At 41.1% G+C, this 21,871-nt stretch overlaps 2 protein-coding genes across 4 annotated transcripts; both read left to right on the top strand.

The window, feature by feature from the left end:
• The first annotated feature begins 1,052 nt into the window (after positions 1-1,052).
• Positions 1,053-2,682, top strand: rbp7a (retinol binding protein 7a, cellular). The gene is made up of 4 exons (XM_070839897.1): positions 1,053-1,192; positions 1,503-1,681; positions 1,821-1,922; positions 2,054-2,682. Exons 1-4 carry the CDS (start codon positions 1,120-1,122, stop codon positions 2,111-2,113), a joined length of 414 nt encoding a protein of 137 aa, XP_070695998.1. The 5' UTR covers positions 1,053-1,119; the 3' UTR covers positions 2,114-2,682.
• Positions 2,683-3,167: 485 nt separating this feature from the next.
• ube4b (ubiquitination factor E4B, UFD2 homolog (S. cerevisiae)) lies at positions 3,168-20,916 on the top strand. 3 transcript variants are annotated; one of them, XM_070839061.1, is made up of 29 exons: positions 3,168-3,479; positions 4,606-4,825; positions 6,182-6,317; positions 6,874-6,961; positions 7,296-7,440; positions 7,598-7,823; positions 8,073-8,552; positions 9,472-9,576; positions 10,833-10,974; positions 11,357-11,457; positions 11,634-11,748; positions 11,943-12,026; positions 12,431-12,487; positions 13,102-13,218; positions 13,352-13,450; positions 13,540-13,653; positions 13,996-14,194; positions 14,541-14,679; positions 14,773-14,872; positions 15,072-15,199; positions 15,347-15,445; positions 15,675-15,910; positions 16,097-16,223; positions 16,346-16,490; positions 16,736-16,870; positions 17,003-17,194; positions 17,937-18,111; positions 19,431-19,577; positions 19,789-20,916. In XM_070839061.1, the coding sequence occupies exons 1-29, from the start codon at positions 3,456-3,458 to the stop codon at positions 19,851-19,853; spliced, it is 4,140 nt and encodes a 1,379-aa protein (XP_070695162.1). In that variant the 5' UTR covers positions 3,168-3,455; the 3' UTR covers positions 19,854-20,916. The 3 variants fall into 3 exon arrangements, with proteins under 3 accessions (XP_070695162.1, XP_070695161.1, XP_070695163.1); XM_070839060.1 differs by having other exon boundaries at positions 9,472-9,591; XM_070839062.1 differs by lacking the exons at positions 8,073-8,552; positions 9,472-9,576.
• The last annotated feature ends 955 nt before the right edge of the window (positions 20,917-21,871 follow it).

Below are 21,871 nucleotides of genomic sequence, written 5' to 3'. Positions count from 1 at the left end.
TTTTTGTCACGTAGGATTGGAGGGGGGGGTTATCTTCCAGGTAATCATCACTGATGGAAGATAACAGCTGAAATAACAAATTCAACAAGACTCATTGTGATAGCAGTGTGCTGAAATGAAAGTGTAACTGATTGCATTACATCACATAAGTATCAAGATTTGGTGCCTAATTCATTTACTTTTAATGTTGGAGTGATGGTATTAGATTACATCAAAAAGCTGAATATATCAGTCAAACTTAAAAGACTCAGTGTAAATGAACTGGATTTAGACTGTGGTTCATTCTCATCGCATCACAAAGTCATACTAATCTTATAAACAGTAAATGTGACATTAAAAACAACCCTCGGAAGGTTTTTCTGCAGTATATCTTGACCTACTTAGTTGAAGTCACGAGGAGGAAAACCTCAATATTTGGACAAGCTGCACGTGTTTTATTTTCTTTCAAATTGGAGTTGTGTCAAATCATTCTGCGGTGCTTGCCAACAATGTCACTCCTCCTACAACAGAAAGGTGTGCGATTCTAACAAAGGCTATAGTCAGAAAAACAGCAGGTGTTTGACTGCCATTTGCTGGAGTGAAAAATGGGACGTGTCTTAAAAAGATATTGCTCATATTCAGTCTTTCAGAATTTTGCTCATCCATAGATGTGGGACTGATGAATTTTGTGTTATTTTCTTTTTTTATGGACAAAGTTTAATTGCAGGAAACCTTTGAGTTACTTTATACCAAACAATTGGTATATACCATCGGTTTAAACTTTATACCAAACAATGAACCTTAGTTCCAAACATTAAGCTCGGCATGTTTTTTCCTTGTGCTCATGTGACATTAATGTGTGGGGAAATTTTGAACGGTTTCATAGTCAGTGAAGTGCACACTGAGACCAGTCTGACTCGTCTGGCTTCCCTTTTACAACTTGGCACTGATGAGATCACCTCTCTCATCCTCACACGACCCTCAGGTGACAGTGGATGAGGTAAGGGCACACCTACCTGTACACCTTCAGCTCTCACAAAGCAGCAGTGTCTCAGACGTCCTCATCAGCCCGGCAGCTAGAGGGTCACACTTTCTTTACTCACACACACATCTCTGAAAGAGGAGAAAAAATTCATCAACATGCCAGCCAGCCTGTTAGGCACATGGGACATCATCAGCAATGTCAACTTTGAGGGCTACATGATTGCACTGGGTAAGTCCTATAAAAACATTATGGTTTAGCCCAACATTATTCTCAGATCTTTACTGAATGCCTTGATATGTCATTTCAGGTTGCTCTGACTTTAATTCTGCTCTTAAATACACGCAGCACTAAATAGAGAACTACAAGCGAAATTATATTGTGGGAAATTAAACACTAGGCTGTGTGTTTGCGGCAGTGTTATTCATGGTATGCACGGGACTGTGTGAGACAGACATGATGTGCTTGTAGCCTGTGGACGAGTTTGTCCACCAGATTTATAATGTGCTCATTCAGGTAAAACACCTCTCTACCCTTCCAGGTGTCAGCCTTCACTTACGAAAAATTGCTCTGAAGCTGAAGCCGAGGAAGGTGATTGAGCAGCAGGGGGATCAGTACATCATCAAAACGGCCACCACCTTCCGGAACTACACCGTCTCCTTCAGAGTGGGTCAGGAGTTTGAGGAGTTTACCAAAGGACTGGACAACGTACACCTCAAGGTGAAGATGGATGGCTGATGAATGGCAGGGAATTGTGTTTTTTAAAGTGATAATGATGTGATGTTTTTTTTTTCTTTTTTTTATAAATCTGCTAAAACTATTCTTTGTTGTGATTTACGCTCTGTCTTCTCCTGTGCAGTCACTGGTGACGTGGCAGGGAAATAAACTGGTGTGTGAACAGATTGGAGAGAAGAAGAACCGAGGCTGGGCTCACTGGATTGAAGAGGACAAGCTGCATCTGGTAAGAATATGAATATGGACAATCTAATCATATTTACTCCACATAGTGCACAAAACTTTGACCTTTTCCTCTTTTATATTCTTATACTTTGTAATGATTAAAGAAATATATCTGTGACCTGTCACCCTCAGGAGCTCTACTGTGAAGGAGAAGTCTGCAAGCAGGTTTTTAAGAAGAAAGCAAATGAGTGAAGAGGAATTAAGGTTGGATCTCTGGAAAAGTTCATCTGTGACGAAGGGCAGCGCGTGTCAGACTGACTCTGAAACCCTGAAGAAGAAAAAAAACATGCTAAAAGTAAAGTTTGTGTTATCTTCTCTACAATGTGACAAAAAGATATCTGTCCTGTCAGGGTGTGGATGTACACCACTAGATGGCATCACTGTATCACTTCTGTCAGACTGTAGCTTGGTCATGCTTGGCCTCAGCCAAAAAAATGTTTTTGGCTTTTGGTTTTCAGCTGGCTGAAAAAAAAAAAGTCTATGCAGGTGCTTTTAAGTGCAAATTTTTTATTCGCTTCAAATCTGTATGTCTGAATGAACACATTTGAGACGGCACGTTTTCCTTGCACTGTCTTGTGCTGTCTATCTGATGATTCATTTGTCTGTTTGTAAGAAATAATAAAATCCCATATTCATGTAAATACATCTAGAGCCATGTACAACATAAAGTGGGGTGCAGGACATTTAGAATAGGTGGAATAAGTGGAATGGAATAAGTTTTGTATGGATTTTGTATAATAAAATTGGGTTTTTAATCTAAATCTAAAGTGGCATATTTTGTCATTCAATCATTCCATCTTTAGTAAAAATTAAAAAGCTTATTTTTATTCTTATTATATGCTAAAAGGTTCCCACACTCATTGATGTGGCTCATATGTTATTCATCCATCTGCACTATATATCGTTGTTAAACTCCCAGCACAACTGAAGAGTGCTATAAAACCTCTTTGAGGTGACCTTGTGCCCCAAGGACTGTTTCACAAAAATCACAAGATGTTCTGCTTGTCTCTTAAGGGGAGAAAAGGAAACATGAGCATGAATGTGATTAACTTGGAACAGCTTCCTGCTGGTCAGTCCACCAGCACTGCAAGCCATTAAATAGACACAAACACATGCAAAAAAAAAAAAAGGTAAAACATCAGGTTAATCTGTGCGACACAGTGAAGCCTCACACCTCTATAACACATCCATACACACACACTTCCCCCAGCAGTCCAAAGTCACGTGACATTGTGTAGAACCAAAATGGCCGCTGTTGTATTTTGACGTAAAATAGCCAGCTACTTTTCTTTTTGTTTCATTCTTGGTAGAAAAACTAGCAAAAGAGAGACTCTTTGGAGGAGCCGTATCCCGCCATCCTCCGCACACTGGTGTCCTAGTTTTTTTTTATTTAGAAGACAATCAAGACTGACTTATTTGCTGAAGGAGTTAGACTATGCATATCTAGTTCTAATACAGGCTAGCTAGCTGGCTCTGGCTGGCACACAGTAAAGCAGTTGAAAGTGAAATAGGTTAGCTAGCTAACTTAGTTGCGATGGAGGAGTTGAGCGCAGATGAGGTAAGGTGACAATGGAAATAACGCTCAAAACTAGTGCCGAGAATTAACGTAGCTCTGTTTCGCCAACTTAACTATTGAGGCTTGTGTTTACACGTTTCTTCCTTTCCTTCGCACCTCATTTCAAATGGTCTTGCTAGTAGCCGACTTGCTAATGGAGCTAGCTCCGAGGCTAGCATAGTGTAAATACAAGAGAAGCATCCGCGACAAAATCCCACATTTAGCTCAGCAGTAGCAAAAATAAGTGCGCGGAATTTACAGGATGTTTATTTGGGAGAGTCAGTCAATATAAGCGAGTGAACGAACTAGAAGTTTGGATGTGGGTCTTGTGTTTCTGTCTCCGTTGCGAGTAACGTTAATGTAGCCGGAGCACTGTGCTAACTAGCTAACGCAGTGCTAGAGACTGTGCACAACCCAGCCCGTGGAAAACACCATTTTCATTTAAAACGACTAAATTTACTGGGTTGTTTTCATCTGGCAGATTGTTTTCTGTGCGTTATATTTTGACTGATAGCGTCGCATTTTATTTACTGAATTTATTTGGCATATCTTGTTGCGGTAAGCTAGCTGACAGTAGCTAGCGTTGTTTTGCTAACAGACAAAAATTAGCCTGCGAGACGACTCAGCATAAAAAACACACCGGGCCACCATTGTGCAATCAGCTGTGGGCCGACAGTCTGACCACCGGGCTCTTACCCTTGAAACACTCACACAACGTTTTATATTGAGTGTTTTTTCTCTGACACCATGTGCCAGTATGTAGCTAGTAGATCAACTCGCAGCCGAGTGTGTTGTTGATTCACTCTGGATGCAGCTATATTATTACACGTTTGAGCCCTACTAGTGTTCACAAACGACTCTGCTCTTAATGTAGGCGACATTGTGTTTAGTCGAGGCCACGTTACTCCAAGCCGAATGAATGAAAAACCGATCACTCATTCAGTTGTGTGTGTTTATTGTCAGTGGTTAAATATGAAAGCTATCGTATTACATGTCTTATCTTGCCCAGGTCGCCAATCACATATCCAGATTTACAAGAAATAAATTTCAACAGTTTTATAATAATACAAGTCGATGTTACAGTGAGCTTCCAGTGAGCATGTGCATCTGCTGTCCCATTCATTTTAAGATTCGCAGAAGGCGACTGGCACGACTAGCGGGGGGACAAACATCACAGCCCAGCACCCCTCTCAGCACACCCCTGACATCCCCACAGCGAGAGACTCCCCCTGGACCCCTCCCTGGACCCTCAGGTGCCGCACCCCAGCCCCTGCCACCAGCTGCCTCTCAATCATTGGGGCTCAATGTCCACAGTGGTACCCCTGCTACATCCCCTATGGGCACCTCTGGTAAGAACTGAATACTATCTACACGTTTTTTGGATGTTTTTGGCTAGTTTGTAATAATTACTGGTATTGGCAGACAACGCTTTAGGTTAAAGTTTGTAATTTGGGTCAGGATCCAGCAAGCTTTTTCCAGTTGTCACAATAGAGTCATTGTTCTTAACCTCTTTTGCGATCCATAGTCCAGTCCTATCATCAAACTCAAATGGGCCTGTGACATATTGCCTTTTGAAGCTTGAAACAACCGTGCTTGTTTGAGTTTGAGCGCAACTGTGAAGGGGACCTTTATATTCGTGACCTTGATATTTGAGCACCAGTCGTACACCCTGAATGACATCAACACAAACAGCGGCAGCTTGTTGTAATCAACAGTGTCCCTCTTTGACACCAAGTGTAGGTCCGCTGTACAGAGTGAGAATTGCTGCTTTCATGTGCTGCTCTAGAAAATGCACTAGTCAGCCACGTATGGATTCAGTGAGAATTTCCTGGGATTGTTTGTTGGTATGCATAGATGAGGTGTTGTTTCTATACAAGGCTGCCTTTTTAGGGCTTGTATGGCCAGTGGTGCTTTTCATAATTGGCTAAAATTTGTTATTTTATTTTTGGCAGTTCTGCAAGCCTTCATTGCATTTTAATTCATTTGTTGTGAATGTTGTGCTTGACACTACCAGTGTCAAGTACAGCGTTTATTTTACTGAAGTGTTGGTAATGATTCGATTGCTGTGCAACGAGAGGAGAGTTGTTAATTCCAGCCCTTCATCCAAAGTAAGATCCTGGGTGTTAATCAGCTTTCTCTCTACCTGTTTGCAGTAATCAGGGCTTATAAAGTTATCGCACACCAAGTTGATCTTTAAACCACCAGTCTGAGCCTGCTAACCCTGTGTGGCTGTCCAATGGGTTCTTCCATAAATAATAGTCTTGACATATAAAACATTATGAGGCTGCATAATCATGTCCTATCTATGTAGTGTCTTGAGTAGTCAGGATAAAAGTTAATTAATTACCTTGGAAGTGGTGCTATAAACATAGTGTGATACCACACTCTTCAAAACCTAAATCAAATGCATCTCAATATGATGAATATAGAATAAAAACAAGAAGACTTTACAGACTAAAATCCAATGGTGCACACACTGCATGTACAAAAATATAAAAGAGCCACATTAAATCTGTTTTGAGAGGAAACCCAGAAGATGAAACTGTCTTAAAACATGACATTTGCAATCAAAGGTGAAGCCAGGACAACAGTACAGCACCTAGAACAATGCTTATTCAAGAGTTAAAACAAAATATTATGACACTAGATAGATTTATTTTGTTTGTGCTTCAAAGGTGCTCAGTTGTGTTGTTTTGCTTTTGCAGGCGTGGCATATGGTAGTCAAAGCAGTGAGGGTGTGAGCTCCCTCTCCAGCTCCCCCTCCAACAGCCTTGAGACTCAGTCCCAGAGTTTGTCCCGGTCGCAGAGCATGGACATTGACACTGCCTCCTGTGAAAAGAGGTAAAAGGTCTTCTTTCTGCGTCCCATTTCATAGGCTTCAAGTACCCCAGGCAAATAAGAATGTAAGAATATGTTTTGAGTATCAAATGCTCCTCTTCTGTGGGCTTGAAACTGTTAAAGTAAATTCTTGTCTGTGTCACGGACAACAGAGGCTGTGGTCTACTTGAATTATATCAGGTGCAATAGATTCCAGTGGCCACAAATGTTCTTGTTTCACATCAAAAAGTGTATTGAAGCACTCATTCACAAAATTACAATGAATATCACCAGTTGTGTTTATGCATTTAAGTGTGTAAAAATATTCAAGTGCCTTGCTCCATTTGTTACATTTGAAAGTTATTTTCTTCTTGATTGTTTGAACAACATGAATAAAAAATATAGTGTTTCAATTCATGGTCACTTGTATTGTTCTCAGAAAATGTGTTTATGAGGTTTGTTGTAAAAGAGATGAGACAAATGTGACAATTAAAATGCACCATCATGGTTTAAGTGTTAGCGCGGCCTGCTTACGGATGAAGACGCTTAATAAGCACCGAGTGTCTCTGTCCTTTTCCAGCATGTCCCAGGTGGATGTGGACTCAGGGATAGAGAACATGGAGGTAGAGGACAGCGATCGCAGGGAGAAGAGGAACTTGACTGAAAAGGTAAACGACTGAACAAGAGAGGGTGTTTTCACTTTAGTTACTTGGCCTACTTGACTTGGATCATGCCCATGTGAGGATCATGTTTTTAATGAGTAAACATGAAAGGGGACTTTGGGTATTTACAGGAAGGTGACCAGGGACTTTCCATAGCCTGTTCTTAGTTTTGTTTTCATTCAGTACACTTACCTGTACACATACATACCTGCCTCTTGATAGCCCAGAGTGATCATGAGATAATGAGTAGTAGTATAAGAATCAATGTAATGTTTACTCTGAAAATGGCTCTAGATTGTGATAAAACCCTCTCTGTTACTTCTCTGTTTCTGCACCACAGGAAACCTCTGCAAACTCGGATGTCTCAGAAGAACAGGCTCTGCAGCTCATTTGTAAGATCCTCCGCGTATCGTGGAAGGAGCAGGATAGAGATGTCATCTTTCTCCCTTCGCTGGCTGCAGAGTTCCAACAGAGCCCTAAAAATAGTATGCCATTCAAAATCCTCCATCACCCTAACAAGCCGAATGATGTTTCACTCTGCAGAAATCTTGTCGGTGTTAAACAAAACTTTTCACATTTGATGACTTAATGACTCTGACCTTTTTTTTTTTTTTTTTTTTTTAAATATTATTTCTCCTTTAGTATACTGTGACTTCAAAGACCTAATCAGCCAGATCCTGATGGAAGTCTTAATGATGTCCACCCAGTCACGTGTCCACAACCCCTTCGCCAGCTTGACCGCCACTTCTCAGCCAATTGCAGCAGCCAAATCCCCCGACCACCGTCTGACGCTGGTGCAGCCCTCCAGCCAAGGTGGCAGCCCCATGGGTCCCAGTGCTGGGTCCTTTGGAGCCAGCTCTCTGTCCAGGCAAGTACTTTGATTCAGTACTATGAGCTTAGACAGTGTAGCTTCCAGAGACACATCTAGGCACTGGATTAGTCACCTACACTTCTCCTCAAAAGTGCACTTTATTGATATTTGATTGGTATCATGTGATTGGAAGCTGCCATATGTTGTTTTTTCTAGTTTTTCTGATTTTGCTTTGACCATTTTGTTTTTTTAAAGCCATTGTTGCTTGATGAGTTTTGCCAATCATCATGTCAATATTGTCCACAGTCTGTATGGGTGTGGTAGTCCTCACTCGATGGCTTTGGATGCCGCCCAAAGGACGTCCTCATCTGTCCCCATCCCTTCTACACCCTCTGTACCTTCTACACCCTCTACTCCACAATTCATTGTTCCCCCTAGTCCACCCGGTACTGCCACCATGAGACACACTCTCAACCCTCCATCTGCCCCCATGCCCATCTCCCAGCGCTATCGGCCTTACTCAGTCACCTCTCCCTGGGGGGCTCCTTCCCCATCTAGTCCAGGTCACAGAGGATTCAGCTTCTTTGGACCCTCTCCTACTCCTGCAGGGCCCTCTGCTCCTCCCAACACCCCTGTTCCTGTGCCACCACCCAGCCCCCAGACCCTCTACTTGAGCTCGCCTAGGGCTCGCAACCAACCCTCCTCCACACCCCCTCCCACGGTGCCCCCCTCTCCCAGATTGAGTACCAGACAGGCTGCCTTTGCTGCCAGGATCCCACCGTCTAGGTATCTCATCTGCCATTTGCATGTCAGCGTGTGGTGCTCAGACAGACAAACATACTAAAACCGTAACTTTTTGTGAACCACAAGATTTGAGGTTAGCATCTCTCAACTAAATCTTTGGCCAAATCCCTTTTGTTGTGTACATTGTACAAGTTACATGCAATCAGTTCTCATTTATACAAACATATCATGATTTCAACTGGTGTGTAAAAGTTAACAATCTGATATTTTAGTATTTCTGTGTTTAAAATCAGCAGCATTTGCAAAAAAATAGACATTAGATTGTCAGTCACAAATGCCCAAATGGTGATGAAGAGGGGATTTTAAAAAATAGTCTACATCCTCAAACATTTTCAGTCCCATTACTTGAGATTTAACCAAAAATACTAACATATGAGATGTTCACTATTAACAGATATTGTAGATTCTTTATTTTTAGTATTAAGGCTGCTTTTCGCTAACATGTATCATTAAAAGATCCAACTGCATTGTAAATAGTTAATAATGGGATATAGTTTAACAAACATGTTTTATAGGTCCAACATTACCATAAACCTTCTGGGCAAATAAGATGTGGCTTTCATCTCTTTGCATGTCCAAAAGTTGTGTGAGTGATCATGACACTTTGTCCAGCTAGCGTTTGGAAAAAAAATGTACTGACAGCATATAAAAGCTTGAGACAAAATGGCATTAATGAATATTTAAAAACAGCACAAGAAGTAGTCTTTAAACAAATATGCAACAGTCCAACATCCTTTCTGTAGTCGTCCCCTCTTCCTTGTCCTCTTTTCCTGTGACTTGTTGCCATTCCACATTTTTCTTCATGTTTTTTCACATCCCCTCTGTCTCCTCATGCTTGCACGCCATCCTATCTTCTTCCAATCTCTCCCTCACTCCTCATGTCTTTTCCTCGTCGTGCCAGCCCCTTTTCGTTCCTGTTCTATGCCCTCTCTGACATGTCTCAGGACAGCAGTGATGAAGATTCTGAGGAGGAGGAGGATTTTGCACGGGTTCAGTTTGGGTCCAGGTACACCGCTGCACGGTGTGTGTGTTTGTGTGCGCTTGCTCAGTTATGTGTCCACTGCATGTACCAGTGGGCCCAGCAGGCTTATCACTAACTACGCACAAACACACCAGGGTAGAGTGGTGAAAAATAAACTGAGGTAGGCTTAGCCATCTTTAACAGTTTCAGTCATCAGAGGTTTAGACATAACATCCTATAACTTTTAGTATATAATGTGGTGGAAAGTATTAAGTATGGTCGCTACAGAGCTGCATGGCCATAAACATCCACTTTCATTGTGATTTATACCTGACAGAGTAACTAAAAATACATCTGTAACCCTCAAAATCCCCCATTAAGACACTTGTGTAGTGGTCCCCATTTACTGAGTAAAGTCTATTGACCTCCATTTTTAATGTTAATGAATATGAGAGTATGCAGTATATTTTTATGTACAAAATACTTTGGAACATTCCAGAGGATTGATCCTTAACCTGAAAGAGCACTTTAAATCTTTCAGTATCATTTAACTCAAGCAAGAGACCGCTTTGCTTACAGTAACTTGATCTGGTATTAATTCAGTGCATGGGCAGTATCATCGGATTAGAAATGGGAATTAATTCTTCTACTTGGTTAAATCTATAGACGGAGTCAGACTGTCTCTACAACAGCAAAAACAAATGTTCTTATTCAAAGTTCAGATTGTCTTGCATCTCATCTTTATTCAGGAAAAACTGGACGAAATTGCATTGTTACTTAACAATGTTACTTGTTGTGTTGATTTCATTTGTAGCTTCAAGAACAATTGTAACCCAGAACAGAGGTAATACTCCTGCATTGTCTGTGTCCAATGGACAACTAACGAAGTACATTTGAATGACCTCCTAAGGTTTGTCGTGCTTTGATGCAGCTCACATACAGGTTTTGCGGTTACAGCTGACCACTAACAACAATTTAAACTCTTGTCACCATACTTATCAGTTAAATATGGCAAGCTGAATCCTAATATCAGCTTCAAAGACTTGCTGCCAACAGCTCTTGAATATTTAATATTATCTTCTTTTCTTTTTTGAAGAGCCCAGTACTGAGATGCTGCAGTGCCATCACTAATGCCTTTTTAGTTTGTTTCTTTCAGGACCCCTGAGAGTGGGTTTGAGTTTGTTAACCACACACATGGTTGTCTTTGATGCTAATGGTATATCTCTCTGTGCTGTGATGCTTTCTGTCATTTAATGAGCCCTCCTCTGTCGTTGTTGTTGGGTTTACCTTTTTGTTTGTAGTCTTGGTGCATGTGGAGGGGGGATGTCCTGCGATTCAGCCAGCGACCGCTTCACCATTGAAGCATGCAAAGAGACAGAGATGCTGAACTACCTCATTGAGCGTTTTGACAGTGTTGGCATGGAGGAGAGGAAAGCTCCCAAGGTAATTGGCTATTTATAAGATAAAGAAATGTCTCAATCAGGGTTCATTCTGATGATTTATGCTAAAAGCACTGTTCTTTTAACTAAAGAGAAAAATGTTTTTAAAGAATAAATCGAATTGTAACTACATCAAAGTTCTTTTCAGCATATTCACCATGCCTAAATTGGTTACAAAATGTCCTAAGGACAGGAGCACAGTCTGTACTTCAGAGACTAGCTGCAGGCCAGATGGTCTGGAAATGAGCGAAGGTTTTGCTCGTCAAAGAACACTGTGATTCAACAGAGCCTGGAGAGAGTTTCTGTGAAATTGACAGCGTACATTTTTTTTTATCACACCTCTAACAGTTTTCCCTTCTCTCCCATCCTGTCCATCTCTCTCTCAGATGTGTAGCCAACCAAATGTCAGCCAGCTTCTCAGCAACATTCGCTCTCAGTGTATTTCCAATGTTGCCCTGGTCCTGCAAGGCACCCTGACCCAGCCTCGGTAAGAAAGCCTGCCAAACACCGTGACACCTTTTTGGGTTATTTTCTCTTGTCAATATATTTGTGTTACATTCTGTTCCTTTCAAGTCTCCATGGCAACCACTCTTTCACCCTGACTCCAGACACATTTTTATTTATTTAATTTCAGCACTGTGCTTGTCTGTTTTCTACATGTAGGAGCCCTCTCCAGCCGTCTTTGCTGGTACCTTATATGCTGTGTCGGAACCTTCCATATGGCTTTATTCAGGAGCTGGTGCGCATCACCCACCAGGAGGACGAGGCATTTAGACAGGTAGGAACCACATCCGTTCATTGTTTATGCTGACATGTCTATATGTTAATGTAACTGGCGTGGTACTATATTTATGGCGGAATTTGCAAAAATTCAGGCAAACGACCACAAGTTGAGGTTTTGCTGCTCGGGAAACGCAGTTCTAAAACTTGACATGACACTGATGCATGACATGTTTGTGATGTTGTTCTCAGATCTTCATTCCCATCCTCCACGGACTCGCTCTTGCGGTGAAAGAATGTTCCTTTGACAGTGACAACTTTAAATTCCCCCTCATGGTAAGGAAATGTTGTCCTGCCCTTTACTGCAACACCAGGCAGAAGGCGAGACTTAATGTAGTTACAATTTCTGGGGATATACAGTACAGCAGAGCTCACCAGTGATGCTCGTGTACATAATGATAAAGCACTGTGATCTGATTTGGGACTCCTGTGAATTTGGTGCATTCATGTAGTTCATTTTCAAGAACTCAAATGGAAAGTAAATAATCAACTTGGGGACCACAATCAAAATAACCCTCTTTTTTTTTTTTTTTTTTTATGAAATTTCCTAATAAGACCAACCAACCAATTTCACTCTGGCAATAGCTACTTAGAACAACGTTCTCTGATCATGATACCATGTAGTCCAGTCCTGTCAACTGAAGCATTGTTTCAGTTATGCTTTATTTTTGTTTTTACAGGCATTAGCTGAGCTTTGTGAAATCAAGTTTGGAAAGACTCACCCAGTGTGCAATTTGGTGAGTATACAGTTGGATGGCCAAAGCTTAATTTTGGCACTTAAGTGTTCATCAATGTGTCTCCATGTCTCAGATTGTTTAGGCAAGTCACCAAGTAATTTAGTTCCATAAAGTGTTTCCCTGAGAGATGTGATTTGATTTGCTAGTCTGGCTACTGTTGTTTATACCTTCATCATACCAGCATGGCCAGTTGACATCAGCACAGCTCTCTGCTTATTTTATTCATAACACCACGTCTTCCTCCTGCTTCACAGAGGAAGAGCGAGACAGAACTCCCCTGTGAAAGGAAGCAGTTTATATTTGGCAACATGGCAATCTCTCAAATCACATTTCTTTCATAGTTCATATAAGCTTACTTGCTTGTTAACTTTGAATTAATATCATAACTAATGCATAATTTAGGCATTTAGGTTTTCTTACTGCTTAAACTGAGTGAGCAGGTAGAAATGCATTGTTCAGCCTTCAGTTGTTTGAGCTTTCGGTGGAATTTAACCTTGGGGTGATGGCATGGTTACTAGCACCGGTGGACTATAAAATGTGTTTGTGGATTGACAACACAAAAAAACCCTGTTTACCCCTGTGTCATATGCATCTGTCATGGCTCTTCTGTGCAGGTAACGTCGCTCCCTCTATGGTGTCCCAAACCTCTGAGCCCTGGTTGTGGCAGAGAGGTCCAGAAACTGTCCTACCTGGGAGCCTTTTTCAGCCTCTCTGTGTTTGCTGAGGATGATGTGAGTTGTGTTAAGATAATTAATCAAATTTAGCAGCACCGGATTAGATTGTCATGTTTTAATGGTGTCTGGGTGCAGGTCTCATGCAATAAGTTCATTAGTGAGTTAACTAAATGCTTTTCTTTTTCTTCAGACCAAAGTAGGAGACAAGTATTTCTCTGGCCCAGCCATCACCATGGAGAACACGAGAGTTGTCAGCCAATCATTGCAGCACTACCTTGAGTCAGCAAGGGTGAATCTCAGCTTCATACTGCATTTTTTTTCAGTGTCATTTCCACATTGAATAATGTGTTAAGGTTGTCGTAACATTTGTTTTTTTAGGGTGACCTGTTCAAAATTCTCCATAACATCCTACTAAATGGAGAAACGCGCGAGTCAGCTCTCAATTACATGGCAGCTCTAGTCAACTACAATGTGAAGAAAGCCCAGATGCAGGTAAAGTCATTCATTCCTTTATTTAATTAATTATTAAAATGTCAGTTTGAGTGACCAAACTGTGAGCATTTTAGATAATGAAATAGTATAAAAATACATTCAAGTTTCAAGAGTTTGCATATTTGAATATTTTGCAAAAAAATGTTTATTTAGTTTGACCTTTAGATAAGTGAGTGCCCCCTCATGTGCCATCAGGACTGCACTGTAGTTGTAAACAGCCAAATTTAAGGTTTATTGATGATTAATTTTTATACTCAGATCACACAGATTTTGAATATTCATTTTGCTCTAAACGCTCTGAATTTACCTTTTTTTTTTTCTCTCTCTCTCTCTCTCTCCTAGACTGATGACAAGCTGGTGTCAGCAGATGGCTTCATGCTTAACTTCCTATGGGTGCTGCAACAGCTGAGCATGAAGATCAAGCTGGAGACTGTGGACCCCTATTACATTTTCCATCCACGATGTCGCCTTGTTGTCAGCCTAGAGGAGACGCGTCTGAAAGCTACCATGGAGGAGCTCAAGAGCTGGCTAACTGAACTGCGTAAGTTCAGTGATAATAATATACATCTTTATTATTGTGTACATTATACAGTTTTGCTCTTACAAAAATCTTTCACTTTTGGTATTTTATGTTAATTTGAGTAAATGCAAGTCGACTGCATCGTTCATAGACATCTGCCATTTTGAGAAATCTGTCAATGGCACACAGAGTCATTTTGCACACTTTCAGAATGATTCATCAACATGTCAGATCTGTACACATGCTGTACTGTACACAGTTCATGTCATATATTACAATTTGAAATAATTCATGAAAAACGTTACTGATGGTGATATGTGTTTCTATATCGAAAATAATGATTTTTTTTATTTTTTCACACGGACAGATGAAGACCCCACAAAGTTCTCAGAACCCAAGTTCCCAACTGAGTGTTTCTTCTTGACGTTGCACACTCACCATTTGTCCATCCTGCCTGGCTGCAGGCGCTACATCCGCAGGTTGCGAGCCATCCGTGAACTAAACAGGTACACACACACACACACACGCACACACAGATGTACACATGTATTCATATCATGCTCAGTCAGTGTTTTCATGGTGTTTTTTCCTAATATTAGGACTGTAGAGGAGCTGAAGAACAGTGAAAGCCAATGGAAAGATTCTCCCCTGGCAAGTCGACACAGAGAGATGCTCAAGCGATGCAAAACCCAGCTGAAGGTCAGTTTAACATCATTTTAGATGCACCCACTGTCTTTCCTTGATTGGCTGATAAAACCATGACGATTGATTTAGAGGTGCAGACTTTCTCATCTCACTATTAACTGGACTATCATTAATTGCTTAAACATACAGGATTCAGCGACAGAGCATATTTAGAGAGCTGTGATTCTAATTATGCGTGACTTTGTCCTGTCAGAAACTGGTGCGAGCCAAAGCTTGTGCTGACGTGGGCCTTCTGGATGAAAACCTGCTTCGCAGATGTCTGCAGTTCTACAGCACAGTCATTCAGCTCATTCTTCGCATGGTGGACCCTGCCTACCCAAAGTGCGTTGCCCTGCCAAAGCTAGTATTTTTGTTGTGATACTGATGTGAAGAGAACAGATGCAGTGTTTATGTTTGGTCTTTGTTGTCTTCCATGCTGGCTCTTATAAATCAAAACGTACCATGTTTGTTTCTTCATGCCATACACAGCATTACCCTGCCATTGAACCCAGAGATTCCCAAAAGCTTTGCTGCTCTGCCCGAGTTCTACATTGAAGATGTGGCTGAGTTTCTGCTTTTTGTCGTGCAGTAAGTTTATAGTTTTCTCTTGCATACTTTGGTCTCACTTGTCAACCATGTCTAAACATTGAATTACTAGATATCAAATTAGATGTTTAATATCAAACAAAACTGGGACATAAAGCAATACATGTATCAGTACACACTATGTGATCATTCTTTGTGCTAAGGCAGTGTCAGCTGTTTTCACTCCTTGTTTAATCCTTTTCTCACCCTCATCCTCCCTACCTTATTCCAGGTATTCTCCCCAGGTTTTATATGAGCCTTGTGTCCAGGATATTGTCACCTTCTTGGTGGTGTTCATCTGCAGCCAGAACTACATCAGGAACCCCTACCTTATCGCCAAGTTGGTGGAGGTGCTGTTTGTCACCAACCCTGCTGTACAGCCTCGTACTCAGCGATTCTCTGAAATGATGGAGAACCACCCTTTGTCTGTCAAACAGCTGGTCCCTGCTCTCATGAAGTTCTACACTGGTGAGCTCTTTAAATACTGTCATTCTAAGATGTCATTGTAGAGAATGGGCTACGGTGAAGATTGTTCTCTGCAAAAAAGGGATTTTTCTAGTGTTTATGCTGTTGAGCTATACATATTCATTCTTTACTGCATTGTCTAATTCCTCTCCTTTCCATTTTGACTTAAAAACTGTCTACTCTGGTCAGATGTTGAGCATACTGGCGCCACCAGCGAGTTCTACGATAAGTTCACTATACGGTACCATATCAGCACTATCTTCAAGAGTCTCTGGCAGAACCTTGCCCACCATGGCACCTTCATGGAGGAGTTCAAGTGAGTTTGCTTTAACAGTCTTTGTAAGAAATAATTTTAGGTTTGATTCAGTGGCTGTCTGACTCGGATCAATTCCAAGCTGACCTTCTCCTCCATCTTCTGTCATGCTTTCTCCCCTCTAGCTCTGGCAAGCAGTTTGTGCGCTACATCAACATGCTGATTAATGACACCACCTTCTTGTTGGACGAGAGTCTTGAATCCCTGAAGCGTATCCACGAAGTCCAAGAAGAGATGAAGAATAAGGAGCAGTGGGAGCAGCTGCCCAGGGTCAGTACATTACAGTAATAATTTATTTATTTCAGCAATGCAAGACAGAATTTAAGTAATGAAAAGCAGTTAGAAATGGCATTGCTAAATCTCCAAATGGACAGTTATTGAAGCAAAAGACAAAATTATAACAAAGTGGTCACATTATCGCCTCACTCACATTTGTGCTGAACGGTGAAAGCTGGCAGACGCTAAGGGCAGGAAAACAAAAATGATAGCGTTCTAATCTGTTCCAAAACTTTCAGGAGCAGCAGCAGAGCCGCCAGTCCCAGCTGACTCAGGATGAGCGGGTGTCCCGCTCCTATCTAGCCCTGGCCACAGAGACGGTTGAAATGTTCCACATCCTCACCAAGCAAGTCCAGAAGCCTTTCCTCAGGCCTGTGAGTCTCACCAACCCCACTGGACATTTTCAAAAATGGCTACAAAAGCACTTAGTATAGTCTAGTCTAGCAATGTTATCTTCCTTCTGAAACCAACAAGCTATTCTAAACAGCGCCGCCTTTTTCCTACAGGAGCTTGGGCCTCGTTTAGCTGCCATGCTGAACTTTAACCTCCAGCAGCTGTGTGGGCCCAAGTGTCGTGACCTGAAGGTGGAGAACCCCGAGAAGTATGGCTTTGAGCCCAAGAAGCTCTTAGATCAGCTGACTGACATCTACCTGCAGCTAGACTGCGCTCGCTTTGCTAAAGCAATTGCAGATGATCAGGTTGGTACTGATTTCCACTCAAAGATTAAGCTTTGGCTTTGTGTAAAAATACTTGCTGACTGTAGCGACAAAAAAACACGTGAGTTTTTGTTCTGTAGAATATTGGTCATGAGAGAAGGCTACAGGCGATTGTGGTAGATCATCACAGTCATGGTTATTTAGCCTTTAAGACATCAGCATGAATTCTCCATTGTACTTGGTGAATATAATACATTGTTTGACCCAATCCACCAGCCATTAGTCAGAGATGACCCCAAAAATTTCAATTTCAGGCATTTACTGTAACATATGTTTCTGTGGGACCACGTGTACTTGATGTAGAAACTACAGCACTGTTGAACAACACTCCCCCTGAGGGATTTGTGAGTGATAAACCTAATTGATGTAACACACTGATTTTATTTCTCTTCTGTATAGATGTTATTTGGCTTAAGCATCACAGACCTCTACTTGATTGCACATTTTGGTTTCGATCATTTGTAAGAGCAAAGTAACATGTCTTGGGTGTAGTCAGTTGCCTGTAGTCAGGCAACGTGTGAAATGTTTATGGTGAATACTTTGGATGATAAAATACCTTTTTATTTAAAAAACAAAAAAAAAAAGAAAAGAAAATACAACAACCTGCTGCTTGTTGGATACAATGTATGTGAGTTAAGTCTTAAATATCGTGATAACAACGACACAGTTAAGCTACTGAATACTCTCCTAATAAATTTCCCCCTTTTTTTTGGTCTATGTGCAGCGGTCGTACAGCCGTGAGCTCTTTGAAGAGGTGATTTCAAAGATGAGGAAGGCTGGCATTAAATCCTCCATCGCCATTGAAAAATTCAAGCTGCTATTGGAGAAGGTGGAGGAAATAGTCGCCAAGAACTCCCAGTCTGAAATGGACTACAGTGATGCACCTGACGAGTTCAAAGGTGTGTGTGTGTGTGTGTGGTGTGTGTGTGTGTGTGAAGCAAACCTGCAAAGAGCATTGCATCCTCTCTTCCACAGACCCTGTACTCACATCCCACTATTTGCTTTATTATCAATCTCATGTTATTAGAAGGACCATAATCCTGTCTAGTATATATTTATATATCTCATTTTCTGTATAGTCTCCAATAACACTAGAGGCCCAAGCTTCTTTAAATAATTAACTCAAATCTCCATCTGCAAACATTAACAATGGTTATCCTTTCCAATGATGTATTAGTTGTAAAAAATATCCATAAATAAGAAAGTTAAAGGGTCTTATTTCTGTCATATCGCCCTGCTTCTAGCAACATATAATACTTGAACCGTCCAGAAATTAAGCAAAATGTAAGAATTGGGTTACGGTTACTTTAACCGCATCCATTAAGTCACTGAATCTTTGGCCCAAAGTAAAGAAAGTCACTTAAAAATCTGATGTGACCTCAGGTCAGCCAGTGCAGACAGACAGGGTCTTCAGCAACCTCTGTTGTTGTTGAATTCCAGACATTTGCAGGGGATTTTGCAGCTCATGGAGGTCGTATAGACAGCTTAGAGCGAGGCTATCCTATAACCACAGACTTAATATAATCTAGAAGGAGAACGTGGCCCACATACCTCCTTTGATTCCCAGTTATGCCAACCAGCCCACCACAGTTGACGGGAGTGTGCCGTACAGGAGGCTCGAGTGTCGACTTTCCATGTGGTTAAAATCTCCCACGGCAGGTTTTATTTTTGTAACATACAAGCCATACTGAAACAACCATGTGACATTTCAATATAGGGCACACTTTATCAAAAGCTCCTATTGAGAGTTTATTGGATATTTTCTTTATGGGTGTTTTGATAGGTGCAGCAATTTTCCTGTCACATAAAACGTTTTGTCACAAGTTAGCGTTGGACATGTGACAACTTTGAAGATGTGTATTATTTGGTAATAAAACTGAATTTCAACATTCAGACATTTAATTGGCTAGTAGCACACCTCTGTTCAGATGAATGGATATCATTTCAATACTTTTTCCTTCTCTAAACACAAGGAGCACCCTGTTGAACAGGTCGTGAAGTTTGTTTTGCCTTTTTAAATAGAAAAAAAGGGAAACAGGATTTGATGTTAGTAGCTTTTACTCTGAAAGGAGGTATCAGTGCCACTGCTGGTAAAACCTCACTTTCTGTGCAGCGGAGAAGCATAAAATCGGGATTTTTGTGTTGCTAAAGGTTGCTGGTTTTTGTTCCGAGTGTCTTGGTCTTAATCTTAAATGTACATTTGACTTTGTTATAACAGACCCTCTTATGGACACACTGATGACTGACCCTGTGATGCTGCCTTCTGGGAACATTATGGACCGATCAATCATCCTGCGCCACCTGCTCAACTCCCCCACTGATCCCTTCAATAGGCAGCCGCTCACAGAGAGCATGCTGGAGTCAGGTAATGCCACCATGATGCCTTTTCACCAGTAATTACATGTAAAGCTGTTCTGCTCTAGGTAGGCAAGAGCACAAGCAGTTATCTTGTTTTAGAGGAAGGCATTCAAGGCAGGTGGCTGATTTCAGGATGCCTAAATGTCAAATTAAATTACTGTTAGATTGCTGATGTTGGTTTCTTAGATGATCCTCACAGTCTGTTGTTAATTCTACAGTCCCAGAACTGAAGGAGAGGATCCATGCCTGGATGAGAGAGAAACAGGGCGGTCGGCCTGTCTAAAGACCTCATGTCACCATCGTCTGGCCTGCTAACCATCATCAAGGGATCTGCCCAAACCGCCTGAATTCAGTGTCACTACTACCAATGACAAAGAAAAACACATTTTGAATGGAAAAAAAAAGGAGACCTGATTTGATTTTTATTCGCATTTACCCTTTTTGTCTCAAACCATTATCATGGTTCTAAAAACAAAATATAATAAAGTTAAGACTTTTAAGTTTTCCCTCATGAGTTTGTGTATATATATATCAGAATATATACATATATTTAACAAGAGTTAGTTGATGCATTATAATGCTGCAAGTGTCCACCACCAACAGGTTTACCAGCGACGTGCAAACGTTCACTTCATTGAACATTTTCCTTTACAGTTCTCATTTTGTTTTGTAATATGTTGGCTTCATTAAAGAAAATTAAAGGTAGAGGGAAGGGCAATACATTTGGGACTGTGTGGGTGGGTTCTGATATAAGTGCTAGCCCTGAGTTTTTATTATCAAGACTGTGACAACGGTGAACGTGAGTCCTCATAATATGCTGGTGTCGCAGAGGTAGCAGATGCACAGTTTGTGCTTGTAGACGCAGTTCAGGTCTGGGAGTATCCGTCAAGGATGTAGCGTAACGTAAACTAATCCTAAATGTCAGCTTCCTTTTGAGTACAGTAGGAAGATAAGCAGTGGTTTACCAAAATAAAGTACGTTCAGTTGTTCCTTTTTAGTCACATTTTCCCCGCTGACTTCGATAGACTGAATTTACTTCTTGTGTGTGCATGGCCTCAAGTCCAGAACCTCCTAAGCGCCTCACAGACGAATAACCCTCTTTTAGGCAAAGTGGAAGGAACATGAGAGAATGTAGCATGACCACTAGAAACACCATAGTAGGAGCAAACCATTAAAAGTCTGCTCTTAAGAACCACTGACGTCTCACCTCAACATGGTCTCCTTCTAATGGCACTGTACCTAACTTGACCTTGCTGACCTTAACTGTACAGGAAATTATTTCCTTTAACCACATACCTGTTTTGGAAGCTAGGATTTTGAACTGAAATAAATGATGATGCACATTATTTCACAGCTCGTCACTGTTTTTTCCTCAAATTGACGTCTTAGTGGTTTTGTTTGGTCCTTTTTTAAAATTAGGTTTATTTGACTCTGAAAAAGACGGTACGTACGTACAATATACACGTACTACAAAATAATAGGGATTGTACACTAAATGTAAAACTTAATTCCCTTAAGTTCTAGAGATGAAACATGCAGCAGTCCAGGTGACATTTAGGTGAATAAAATCACTGAGAAATTAGAAAAAATACATGGAAATTAAGACTTGGAGGTTTCTCTTTTCACTTACAGGCCCATAATAAACCCCCATACCAGTCTTCAACATTGCGTATTTACTAACTTTTATGTGCAAAGGTAACTTATTTCAGTTCCGGGCAAGACAAAAGCTGTTTTTTTGGAATGTGGTTTCCCAAATGTGTAGGCTTAGTCATTCCTCTACTGTAATTGTTGTCTAACTAATGGATTAAACTTGGCAAGTGTCCCAAATCTGTTGGCAAGATTTAAACATAGTGTGTAATAAAGGGTAAATTTACCGCTTAGTCACTCAGTATTGACGCTGGTCACATTTGTTGCACACGCATAAAAAGCCTAACTACATGTAACATTATTTAAAAGTGAATTACATCCAACACACAGAGAAACGAAGCACTCTTGGAGATGTGATCTTCATTCTGGCTGTTAAGAATAAGCCATCAGAGCATATCAATTTTTTTAATCTAGAGTAGGATTGTAGACATTGTGAAGTTTAATTTAATGAATTGCACCCTTTGCCGCTAGACGGCGCTCTTTGCGGTGACCCTGTGTGTTGCGGTGACAGCGGTGCGGGGAGCGGTGGGTAGAAATCCTGCAGTGTGGCGTCACGGTCAAAAAAAAAGAAAAACGCTCCTCCCACTTCCGATTCCGAGGATCACCATTGGCTGTGTGACACCTTAGTCACCGGTGTCTGTTCGTTCATTGGCC

The sequence above is a fragment of the Pempheris klunzingeri genome, chromosome 11 (genome assembly GCF_042242105.1).
Source record: "Pempheris klunzingeri isolate RE-2024b chromosome 11, fPemKlu1.hap1, whole genome shotgun sequence".
NCBI lineage: Eukaryota > Metazoa > Chordata > Actinopteri > Acropomatiformes > Pempheridae > Pempheris > Pempheris klunzingeri.
This window is presented reverse-complemented; position numbering and strand designations above follow the sequence as displayed.